Source organism: Drosophila nasuta, chromosome 2L (assembly GCF_023558535.2).
Source record: "Drosophila nasuta strain 15112-1781.00 chromosome 2L, ASM2355853v1, whole genome shotgun sequence".
NCBI classification, from domain to species: Eukaryota; Metazoa; Arthropoda; class Insecta; order Diptera; family Drosophilidae; genus Drosophila; species Drosophila nasuta.
Window position 1 is genome coordinate 2,187,075 of NC_083455.1, and position 11,408 is coordinate 2,198,482.

At 37.3% G+C, this 11,408-nt stretch overlaps 2 protein-coding genes across 7 annotated transcripts; one reads left to right on the forward strand and one right to left on the reverse strand.

Moving 5' to 3' along the window:
• Positions 1-1,404: 1,404 nt before the first annotated feature.
• On the forward strand, positions 1,405-6,082 carry LOC132783628 (pseudouridylate synthase RPUSD2-like). Of its 4 annotated transcripts, XM_060788932.1 has the most exons (10): positions 1,407-1,513; positions 1,616-1,951; positions 4,077-4,251; positions 4,304-4,526; positions 4,584-4,671; positions 4,732-4,952; positions 5,018-5,208; positions 5,271-5,521; positions 5,585-5,740; positions 5,795-6,079. In XM_060788932.1, the coding sequence occupies exons 1-10, from the start codon at positions 1,475-1,477 to the stop codon at positions 5,885-5,887; spliced, it is 1,773 nt and encodes a 590-aa protein (XP_060644915.1). In that variant the 5' UTR covers positions 1,407-1,474; the 3' UTR covers positions 5,888-6,079. The 4 variants fall into 4 exon arrangements, with proteins under 4 accessions (XP_060644914.1, XP_060644915.1, XP_060644916.1 ...); XM_060788931.1 differs by having other exon boundaries at positions 1,405-1,513; positions 5,271-5,740; positions 5,795-6,082; XM_060788933.1 differs by lacking the exons at positions 1,407-1,513; positions 1,616-1,951 and having other exon boundaries at positions 4,163-4,251; positions 4,315-4,526.
• An 18-nt stretch (positions 6,083-6,100) lies between these two features.
• LOC132783625 (lysosomal alpha-mannosidase) lies at positions 6,101-10,871 on the reverse strand. Of its 3 annotated transcripts, none has more exons than XM_060788920.1 (10): positions 10,551-10,871; positions 9,756-10,126; positions 9,495-9,700; positions 9,300-9,436; positions 8,771-8,904; positions 8,048-8,679; positions 7,764-7,981; positions 7,280-7,691; positions 6,773-7,215; positions 6,101-6,708 (listed from the first exon to the last, which is right to left on the reverse strand). In XM_060788920.1, the coding sequence occupies exons 1-10, from the start codon at positions 10,671-10,673 to the stop codon at positions 6,145-6,147; spliced, it is 3,240 nt and encodes a 1,079-aa protein (XP_060644903.1). In that variant the 5' UTR covers positions 10,674-10,871; the 3' UTR covers positions 6,101-6,144. The 3 variants fall into 3 exon arrangements, with proteins under 3 accessions (XP_060644903.1, XP_060644902.1, XP_060644905.1); XM_060788919.1 differs by lacking the exon at positions 8,771-8,904 and adding an exon at positions 9,066-9,199 and having other exon boundaries at positions 10,551-10,870; XM_060788922.1 differs by lacking the exons at positions 8,771-8,904; positions 9,756-10,126; positions 10,551-10,871 and having other exon boundaries at positions 9,495-9,640.
• Positions 10,872-11,408: the final 537 nt, after the last annotated feature.

The following is an 11,408-nucleotide window of genomic DNA, read 5'->3' on the forward strand; positions in this document are numbered from 1 at the left end:
CCTTGAAAAGCACTCGGTCACGAAACTACAACATCCTTCTGTAAACCCACAACTCAAGTTAAGGCGACCAAAAAAGGCTTGCCCCTTATTTAGGGCAACATTTAATGGCCACTGGCCATAAGGCTCTTGGTCTTGGTCTAACCAGAAGTCTGGGTGTGTGGGCGTGTGCGTGTATATGAGAGTAAAAGTTGGCATTTGCTGCTGGTGCCAACCGACGAAGAAAGTGATTAAATCAGCACGATATTTTGTAGGTGTGCGCACTCACCGATTACATTATTTTTTATTTTTTTCTAACATTCTTAGCTTGTGTGCGTGTGACTACATGAGAGTGTGTGTGTGCGTTGGTAGTTGTAAATTGACTTTTCGCCTGGACAAAAAGTCAGAAATGACGACATCACGATTTCTCATCAAAAATTATACAAACTGTAAAACCTACCCAGCTACAACTGCGTGTTTACAAACAATATTGTGTGCGGGATCCTATATACCAAAAACCACAATATCTATGTATGTATGAATATGTATGTGAATATAAAGTTTGTATGTAAGTATGTATGTATATAATAATGAAATTAATTGGACATGAATTTAAAAGGTGTGTTTTGTATATAATGAAATTGTAATCTAGAGAATTCGATTTAGTATGTACTGTAATGTACTTAAATGTTGTATACATAAACAATATGTGTGTATATATATGTATATATATAAGTAAATATGATATGCGGAAAAGTTTTAAGTCTCTAAGAGTAAGCATTAAATACAAACAAACGATTGCAATTGATTGAATAATTAAGTTCAAATAGAAATACATCCATATGTACATACATAATTCATATGTACAATCTGCCGGTCAAATTCTTTGGTTGCGTTTTGTTATCTTTTTCAAAAATCTATTGCATGTGCATTTGTTTTCATTGCATGCTTTGAACTTAAATTTGCTTACACATGACGAGGCGAAAAATCAAGCGGAAAATATCAAAGCTTTCGTTTGAACTATCTTAAAACGACCGCATCGTTTTCCTTAAAGCTCAAGCATTTTGCCTTATATCTATTTACATTTTTGTACTTTTTTTTATTTTCTAATCTAGAAGTCATCTAATTGGTTTTTTATAATAACGTTGACCGATTTCCGTACCTCTCACTCTTTTTCGTTTAATTATTATTGTAATAGTACTCAACTAATTTAATTTCATTTAAACAAATTTTATATAATAAAGTAAAATTGACACTTTGGTTAGTACCAAGTTTAAAATCCAATTACGTTTAAAATGTGAATGAATATACCCAACCACCAAATTTGTTTACATGGCATTCAATTGGAACTGTTGGAATAAGTGAACCGATTATTGTAGCTCGATTTGTTCGATAGCCATGCGCTTGTATAAGAGTTATCGAACTAATTTACTCAAACTCGCGTGAAGTGCACTAAATAAAAAGAAATATAAAATATTATTAAATATTAAGTTTCTAAATGAAGAGCTTATGGCTTACTGCGAATTCGTTACGCCTAGCAAGTGCAAACTTAAACATTTTATTTTATAATTGAACTAATTATTTGAAATACATTACTTGCTGGCACACACGTGTTGATAATTTTTGTTTTTGTTTGCAGTGGTATCACTGTTTCATTAGAAAACGATTGCCAAACGTGCATATTAAAGCTGTAAGGGCTGTTGCTGGTGAATCCATTCTGTGTTGGCCAAGTATGACATTGCCTAAAGGGTTGCGCCACGTGCAAACTCAGCACGGTGACGACACGGTGGATGTACAAAACATTTTTCTATTCCGGTCGGACATCAACAACATAAATACCGCCGCTTCAATTGCCGACGGCGTCGGTGTCTCAACTGAGGCTCCGAGTGTTGCTGCTAATGCGAATGCTAAGGACAAAATTGAAGAATCGCAGTCCGTGTGGACTTATGGAGTGAATGAAGACTCCGCCAGTGAAGTAAGTTCATGCAAGTGTTGGGAATTCTCCAGTTGTCAAAATATAATATATGCATATTTACATTTTGAACTTCATTTTTTTAAAAGATTAAATATAAAAATATTTTATATACAAATAATTAATTCTTCTACCATTCATAATAAATATTCATATTCTCTTTGCACATGTTATTCCTTTTAAAACGTAGATAGCATTGAACTGAATTCCATTACAGTATTAGTTATCCTGCTCGATACGTGTGCCATAAATGACGTTAATCATAATTATTGTTCTATTCCCCTGACATGAATTGCACTGAATGCTATTGTTAAAGTATGAAAAGGAAAAACTAATTACAATTTCTATTATTCACGTTTTCTAATAAATAGAAATATGTTAAACTTCCTATCACATAAGATCTGTGTGAAGAGTATCTTTTCAACTTTTAAAATTATTGAAGTCTTATTAGGGGTATCCTATAGTTTTATTTACAAAATTTGTAAGATAATCATTAATTAGCATTGAACTCTTAATCAAATTTTATCTACTATTACTCAAATTATTTTCAAATTGCTATTTATTATGAGATCATTTCAAAAAATTCCGCAAGGATATTTTTTCTTCGGCGTGACACATTCAAACTTTTTCTTTGTATAAAGTATGTGGCAAGAGCTTTACATTTTAGATTTGTTTTGAAATTCTCTTTCCTTTTGTATTTTTTATCAGCAAAATGAAATCAATGTGCTATGAATTGGTTATGATTTTTTTCCGCGTCTGACTAATACGGGAAATACTTAGTTGAAGTATTGGACACGAATGTAGTATCACTATATATCAGAAAATAGAATGATGTGGAATTTAAGATGAGGATTTTTAAAGCTGGGGATTATGACTGTTTGCGCGGTCAGGCTGTGTTGTTTTTCATGTTTGTAACGCAACCAGAATATCTATATTCTTTTGGGGGCTAAGTAAGCACGTAGCTTATGTGGACCGCTACTAAATAAACTCATACTCATTTGTCTACCACGGCAAAGCAAGAGTTTAGTATAAGTAACCTTTGTTTAGCTGCGCACTGAATAGAGAAGAGAGAGGAGAAAGAGGGAGAGAAAGCTAATGACTTCCAGCTGGCCGTCTCGTTTACCTTCATATTTTAACCGCGGATTTGGCATAATTATTTCTCATTTTGCTTTTCCTTTCTGCACATTTGAAGTGTGCTTTTGTCGCTTCTTGTTGTATCCTGCATAAGAAAAACGAATACAAGCGGGTGTACCTCTAGATGAATCGATTCTCTCTAGTTTTATGACAGGCAGGGTATATGTTATTCGAGTCGTCGTCAGTATCTTGGGTCTGAAGCTTGCTGCTATGTTTTTGTCGTTCGTCGTTCCGTCTTGTTTGCTGACGAGCTGCTCCTTGTCAAGTTGGCGCAACCTGGCGCTTCCGCAATTATCAGTGGTGGCAACAGTGGCTCCTGTTTTAAGTAGGTATCGCACTGCTGCTTAAAAGTAAATTGCTCCAAATGTTTTTTGTCTTCCATTATGCGCCTATTGTGTCACTTGCATTTAAAGTTACCACAATAAGTGTACGTACGTAGTAGGAATTTGTGTGTTTCTATGTATGAGTAGTGTTGGAGATATCTCTCCTCGACAAGTCTAAGTGCAGTGTGACTCGTTGTGGTAGTTGTAGGGCTATTGAAGTAAGGAATAAGTCTCGACATTAACATAGAGGATGTCAAATCTGCGAATGTATTGGTGTTTTTCGCCAGCACAGTTTTATTATTCAAGCTTCTTTGTTTTGAATGCAGTTCCTCTCTTTACACTCTTGATATGGCCGGTATGCCCACGGCATTCCTTTGGGTACTGAATACTCTCACTCTGACTCTGGTTGTGACTAGGACTATGGTGTGCAAACTTGATTGTGTCCGCCTTCTTTTAAGATACGAATGCGGACCACTGTTTTATGATGACAATTTGAGTTTGTTACAGCCGTCTATTACTTTTCCTGCAGTATACGACTTCCCTTTCAATTCTCTCTTTTTTTTTGTTATTTGTCGTTTTATTTGTTAGAACCTGTTAGTTCTCAGTGGGCGCCACAAGTTCCTTGAACCCATATTGTGATACGAACTTGAAGATGTTAATTTTCGTTTTAGTCAAAAACTGTTGCTGAACAATTTTCCGAGCAATTGGCAGAAAAGCGAAAGGCTCCCGAAGAAGACATACCTGTTGAAGCGAAGAAACCAAAATTGGAAACAAAAGATCTTAAACTAACAAGGCCAGGTTTCAGTGAAGAAAGATATGAGGAGACTTCATATTATATAGAAAATGGTAAGAATGAATTGTATTTTCTCTAGATCAACATAGCCAAACGCAACTAAAGGTTTGCGAAAGGTTTACCCTTATTTTTTCACATTCACAACCTTTACAAAGGGTCGCTGGGTTGGCGAGAAAATTTTGGATGTCTTTTCTCGGGAATTCCGAGCGCATCCTCCCGAGGAATATCAACGGAGCATTGAGGCTGGAACATTACAAGTGAACAACGAAAAGGTACCCATAGACTACAAGCTAAAGCACAACGATCTTCTCGCCAATACGGTTCACAGGTAAAATATCTCTAATAGTAATTAAACATGAATAATTGATTATTTTTTTTACCACAGACACGAAGTTCCTGTTACCTCACAGCAGATTCAGATTGTGTACATGGACGAGGACATTTTGGTTGTCAACAAACCAGCCTCAATTCCGGTAATTTTAATTATCACCTGTAATGTGATTCATTTTTATCGAACCATAATTTATCCATAGGTTCATCCATGTGGTCGCTATAGACACAATACGATGATTTTTATACTTGCCAAAGAGTTCAATCTAAAGAATTTGCGGACGATACACCGATTAGATCGCTTGACGTCTGGGCTCTTGCTTTTCGGCCGGACTTCAGAGAAAGCAAGGCAAATGGAGCAACAGATTCGGAACAGACAAGTTCAAAAAGAATATGTTTGTTGTGTTGAGGGCCATTTTCCTGAGTAAGTACGAGTTGTCCATGAAGTCTTCACCAAGTATAATAATTAGCTGATTGATATTGTTCTAGTGGAATTATTGAGTGCAGTGAACCAATTGAAGTCGTAAGCTATAAAATTGGAGTGTGCAAGGTGTCCCCGAAGGGTAAAGATTGTAAAACAACCTTTCAAAAGATATCTCAAATCGGTGATTATAGCATTGTTCAATGCAAACCTTTAACTGGACGAATGCATCAAATCAGAGTTCACTTACAATATCTAGGTAACGCCTATATTTTAACTATTCATTATTACGACCAACTAGCTGCTTATTTTGTCTTTCAGGCTACCCAATTGTGAACGATCCGTTATACAACCATGAGGTGTTCGGTCCCTTGAAGGGACGTGGAGGTGATATTGGTGGAAAAACTGCAGATCAATTAATAAACGATTTAATTACTATACACAACGCTGAAAATTGGTTGGGCACAGATGATGCTCCAACTATTCCACTTAAAAAGGTGGATGACACAGTTTCAGCAAATATTAGTGTTGGTGCATTGCCAACTAAGGACAATGTAATTCACCAGCCAAAGGTAAAATATTGTACATTGATTTCGATTAATATTAATTTGTTTTTATGTTGTTTATTTTCCCAGGTTACTGCATCTGCTCAAACTGGCTATGAGGCACCTGATTGTACTTTTGACGCTGCCAAAGTAACAACAGATCCCCATTGTTTGGAATGCAAGATGAACTATAGAGATCCAAATACATCGGATCTAGTGATGTATTTGCATGCATGGAAATACAAAGTTAGTTGTTATTTATACTTGGAGAATCAAGCTCATATTTTCTTTATTTCATAGGGTATTGGCTGGGAGTATACCACAGAACTTCCGAGCTGGGCTACCATGGACGAAAATAATTTGCTTTTGAACTTGAGGAACAAAAATTGCTAAATGCACATAAACATACATATGTTTATACACATATATAATATTATATTATATTTGTAATAAGCAAATGCCTGGTTGATCCTAAAATATGAGAAAGGATTACAAATATGAAATGTAAAATATAAAGATCATATAATGTGACCCGACAATATGACAACATTATCTTATTTGAGAGCATTTTCAAATGTATTTTTGTCAATTTTAAAACCAACGAAATGCTTTGAAGATCTATTTATTTATAGAATATTTTATAGCGGGTATTATTCTAGATATATGACAAAAGTACGAATTTCCATGGGACTTAACTCGATCAAATATTTGGCGCGGTCATTTGCTGGTACATATGCTTTATTAGCGCTCTTCCTTTCATCTTGGGTAATGCGTTCTCTGTGCATAGTAAAATGTCTATTGTTAGCACTACGTCTAATGCGATTGCTTTCGGCTCCCAATTCTCCGGTTTCCAAGGCTTCATTTGAATATTTGACGCCCAGTAGAGGTTTAGCTGCATCCAGTAGGTGAACCCTATTCGATTGCTTCTTAAATACGCCATATGCGTTATAGCTCTCATCTTCTGGATCAGGTACAAACTCGAAGCGTCGGTGCTCGTCTAGCCACGCATTTCCATCTAATGTTGTTTCCCTCATATCAACAATGTTGAAACCACCGAGTACATCCTTGACATTGAACTGCACATACTTTGAGTAGTTAGAATCCTCATCTTTTTCAAGAATATGCTCAAATCGAACAAGTAGTTCGTTATCGTGCCATGGCTCCAAGGTTAGCAGATGCGCTGATTTTGGGAGGGTTGATGAAATTCCAGTATACTGTAGAAAAAATTATAGATGCAATATACTGCTTTCTGTTATTCGTAAAATCAACGATACTTACCGAGTTGGTAAACTCACTGAGCCACTGTTGTTGGGTGTATTCCTTCATATTGCTGAAAAATTTCCATGATGGCAACAAGGTCTCCAACTGCACTAAACGCTCCATTGCTTTAAGGGATATATCCTCGCGAATCAAAGATGCACCAATAAACAAATGGTTCTTGCCCCTGGCAATCAGTCCGATGCCGTATTCAGTTTCGTTGAGGGCTTCGCCAACACCAAATGCATCGTCGTGCAACAGACGACGGTGAACCATTAACTCCAAGGCACCGTCTTGCATGGAGCTACCTCCTTGTGCCCTATCGGTTAGGATCGCCATACGTGCCGTTGAGTCCTCTAGAGCGATTTTCGTTGTCACTGGATAATAGTTGCCCGAGACGCTTTCATGAAGCTTTAGATTCCAAGTATCACGATGATCTCGTTGGCGTTTTATCATTTCTCGGCCTATGGGATACATTATTTATCGAATTTAAGAACAGTTTCCAAAATTATTGGAAATATGGCTTACCATTGGAATCGGTATAGAAAATGCCTTCTGATTTAATATCCGAATTGAAACGAGTAATAATCTCCTTTCCGTTACCATCTTCAATGGGAATTGGGCCCACCAACCACTCGAACTCGGCATAGTTTCTTCCGTTATAGATGCGTACCACTTGACTAATCCAATCATTGAATTTCTGATGCACCTCGTGTACCAAGGAGCCCTTATACGCATCAATGGAAACGTGATCTGTGGCGAAATGTAATTTGCCCTCCTTGGGGCGGAAGATGTAAGCGCCAGATGAACGATTTAGAAACTCCTTATTGTTTCCAATTTCCCCTTCATAGTACAGAAATTCCTGGGAAATCATTCTTGTCATGCCATCGGCCGACGCTTGTGAAAGAAAACCGTTCGTATCAAAAGTTAAATTGAAGTTCTATAATGAAATTGGGCATTTGATTATTACGATTAGTTGAGAATTGAATACGCATTGGATATTGTTCATTACCTTGTCTCCAATCACGGTGTAACTCGTTGATTTCTTTGGTAAAGATTTGGGTTTCTTATGAGCTGTGTCATCAGATTTCTCAATAAAATATGTCTTAAATCCAACGGCTGGTAAATTTGAGGCCAAGAACACAAGCTCATAAATGGCACTAGAATTTCTTTGCTTGATTGACAGCACAGGTCCAGGTATTGGAACCACTTGGGTTGGCAAACTTTTACCTAGATGTGGACCGATACGAGTTGTTCATTATATTTCATAATACGCAATGTATTATAAATCCTTACCAGAAGAATCTGTTACGACGTAATTGTAATCGAGCACAGGTATTCTCACGTATTCATTGGTACGATGAGCCAAAGGATTATAGAGTGTTAAAGCAAATCGGGAGCTGGACTCGGATGTACTACAACTAGTTATATTCAGAAGCGAGCAAGTTTTTAGTTCCAATGGATAGTTTGTAGATGCCTCCTGATTGGATCCCTTAGACAGTTGATTTAAAACGGATCTGATATTGGTGGAACAAGCACGGAAGGCAACACTTAATCGTTTTGCATAATCTAGAGCAACCTTTTCCTTCTCCGTTCCAGTAACCGCATCGTGGTGCTGCATTATTCCCATCGTTTCACGCATAAAATTCAAATGTGGATCGAACTCTGCCGATTGCTGTGGGGCAAGAGCACTAAGCTGCTTGCAGACCTGTAGGAAATGATTGCCGTCTCTCTCGAAACGCTTCAGAGTTGGTCGCGAGGTGAAGTAACCGGTCCAGTAAGCATGTGGATCGGATGCGTATGGGAAGAAGTCGTCGCTCTTTGTAGGCCACGAAATGCCAGCATCATGCAGGGATTTCAAGTAACACGATGGCGTTGAATACAACAGGTTTATTTTCGAGCCATTGGCCTGGCGTTCATTGGCATACCTTAAGAGGGATGGGACATAGAAGCATATTGGAGCGTGCTTACTTTCTCTTACAAGCTACCTTGAAGTGAAGGAAAGCCCCTGCTACTCACTTGATCAGTTTATCCAGATTCTTATACCACATATCAGCATTCTGGTAATGGAAATCCTCACCCATGGTAATAAGAACATTATTAGTTCTATAACCTTCCGCCATCTTTGTAACAAACTCAAAGAATGCATCGATCTATACACAAAAAGTAGTTGACCTTATTATTTAGAATCTTAGGATTAGGTTAGCTGGATTGATGGACTGAACCAAATGAGTAGGAGAGGCTTTCGCTAACAATTGGACAAAGCGATAATAATCAAACATACACATACGCATATACATATAGGAACATTTACCGTATCAATTTGTCGAGATTCTTGTAATAAACTTGAGCAGCTTGATAAGTGAAATCGCCACCCATGGTAATGATGATATTGTTGGTACGATAATAGGTGCTTTGAGTTTTAGCGTATTCCAAAAACTCATCAACCTGATGAAGTTTCAGAAATGGAATTGGGGTAAGACGGTAGACAATGGAAAAGGTAACATTAACCTGAACCGAAGCAATTCAATCGACAATTAACTCTTACCTTCTCCTTGACATTATTGTCTGGACTATGTTTACCATCGATAATGGGTTGATCGGAGCACAGAATATCAAAGCAGAATCCGTCCGGTGCTTGATAATTGTTATATAGTGCCCCAGAGAATAAATCAGCTTTCTCCCCTAGAATCGAACACTAATTGTAAAATTTCTATTATATAAAATTCTTTCACAATGTTACCCAAATTTTCGGAACCATGCCATATCATTTCGGCGTTTTGTGTCATCAAACGTTCGTCCTTATCCTGGTAATCCAACCGTCCGAAAAACATACCATCAAATCCCATTTGTGCAAACATGGATGCCATCTCTCGTGAATGTCCAAACGGATCGATTTGCCAGCCAATCTTGGGTCTGCCGCATTCTCCAAAGGTATCATTCAATAACCTGCAATTTACAATTCATATTCATTAATGTTTTGGAAGGTTAAATTTAAATTTACCTTAAACCCCATGCAAATTGATCTATTACACTTTGATAATGCGTGGTTGCCTCATCATTCATACTCCAGGCTCCACCTATGAATTCCAAGCGTCCCTCGTTTACCAGCATTTTCACCTTGTCCTGCAGTTCCTCCGTCTGTTCCTTCCACCATTTGAAGAAAAATGCGGACTCAACATAAATGAATCGTTTTTCGGGATCTCTTAATAAGGATTCCACCACCGAATCAATAATGTATTGCACCCCAGCCTTCTGAATTTGGGTCTCACTTCCATAATAATATTGATCGACAGTCTTAAGCCAACCCACATCGTCATGGGTATGAGCAATAAGATGTACATTCAGCATATTTGGTTTTGTTGGATGGCAGCTCTAAAGTAAACATTAAATATTTATTGAATTGCATTAGTCAAAACAAATAAGATGCCAGATAACTTGAATCTTGAAACAATTATAAGTCGCTAAAAATCGCATGAAATTTGATTTCTGAAAACAATCACGGCTCTGCTCTCTCTCTCTCTCCCTCTCTCTCTTATTGTGAATACCGCTGATAAGGAGATATTAGCAAAAGAGAATACTAGCTGACACCAATAAAAGCACTCGTCAACAAGAAGCACACAGGGAAAATTGAATTGCATTAGTATATGTGCATTAATTTATACTATGGATGTATGTATATGTATATACTACACATACGCAGTTGCGATAAGAGAGGGCTCGGTTGGCCGGCACTATTGCATGTAATGGGGGTAAAAGATTGATTTTCTGGCTTTTATTTTTTAATTGTGACACGTACCTGATATCCACATTGTGGTTCTGGATCGGATTTAGGTGCACCCTTAATATGTCTGAGCTCAACATTATGCGTGAAGCTGAGTACATAAAGTAATGTTAACCAAATCCCAATTGTTTTTGACATTGCAAACGTATGCTGTTGATGGCGCTAAACTAAGTGCGTTCAAGTCGCAGTTCTTGCTTTTATAGGCAGTTAAGTTCAATTTGTGTGTACTATGTACTTGGATTACGATAAGAGAAAACAATTAGCTTAGCTGAAGTGCCTTCTTAAGTGTATGATTATCAGCGCAGCCGGCAACAACCGGACGCGTGAACAACTCTGACCGTACTCTTATTGTTGAGATGAGGGCTTAAGCGCAATAGCGCTGAGCGTGCAATTGAGTGAAATATTCAACGCCATGCGCAGGTTGCTCACAATGTATATATCCACAAAGCAGAGAGTTGGCAATGACGTCACTACTTAAATACGCATATATGTACATATGTAAGTGAAAGTAAATGTAAACATTTCAATAATAATTTTAATACTACAACAATTCTTACAGAATTTCACAGTAAAAAGTACTAATTATGGGTTTTTTTCCTAATTAAAAATTTAAGTAGTACGATGGAAATTAAAGTGCGTCATTGACTGCTGTTTGTTTTGTGTAACGAGTGAATCTTCATTAAAACGTTACATGCTCTCTGCTCTCGGTCGTTGTCACTCGGTCTGTGAATATGGCGTCGTGTGCTCCCAATACTAAAAGTACATCGTTCATACAATTGCTAGTTTATTTATGTATATTAAATAAACCGCAGGACAAATATTACATTGCTTAATATCACGATATCATTTAATAATTGGACTCTCTTTGAAAAT

Excerpts from the sequence above, each read along its gene's own strand:
- LOC132783628 (XM_060788931.1), top strand. The coding sequence starts at position 1,475 with ATGAAGAGCTTATGGCTTACTGCGAATTCGTTACGCCTA. Across the intron at positions 1,514-1,615 it reads CTGCGAATTCGTTACGCCTA|TGGTATCACTGTTTCATTAG; the intron begins GCAAGTGCAAAC and ends TTTTGTTTGCAG. Across the intron at positions 4,252-4,303 it reads TTCATATTATATAGAAAATG|GTTTGCGAAAGGTTTACCCT; the intron begins GTAAGAATGAAT and ends ACGCAACTAAAG.
- LOC132783625 (XM_060788920.1), bottom strand. The coding sequence starts at position 10,673 with ATGTCAAAAACAATTGGGATTTGGTTAACATTACTTTATGTACTCAGC. Across the intron at positions 7,982-8,047 it reads CGTCGTAACAGATTCTTCTG|GTAAAAGTTTGCCAACCCAA; the intron begins GTAAGGATTTAT and ends GTCCACATCTAG. Across the intron at positions 6,709-6,772 it reads TCAGTGAGTTTACCAACTCG|TATACTGGAATTTCATCAAC; the intron begins GTAAGTATCGTT and ends TTTTTTCTACAG.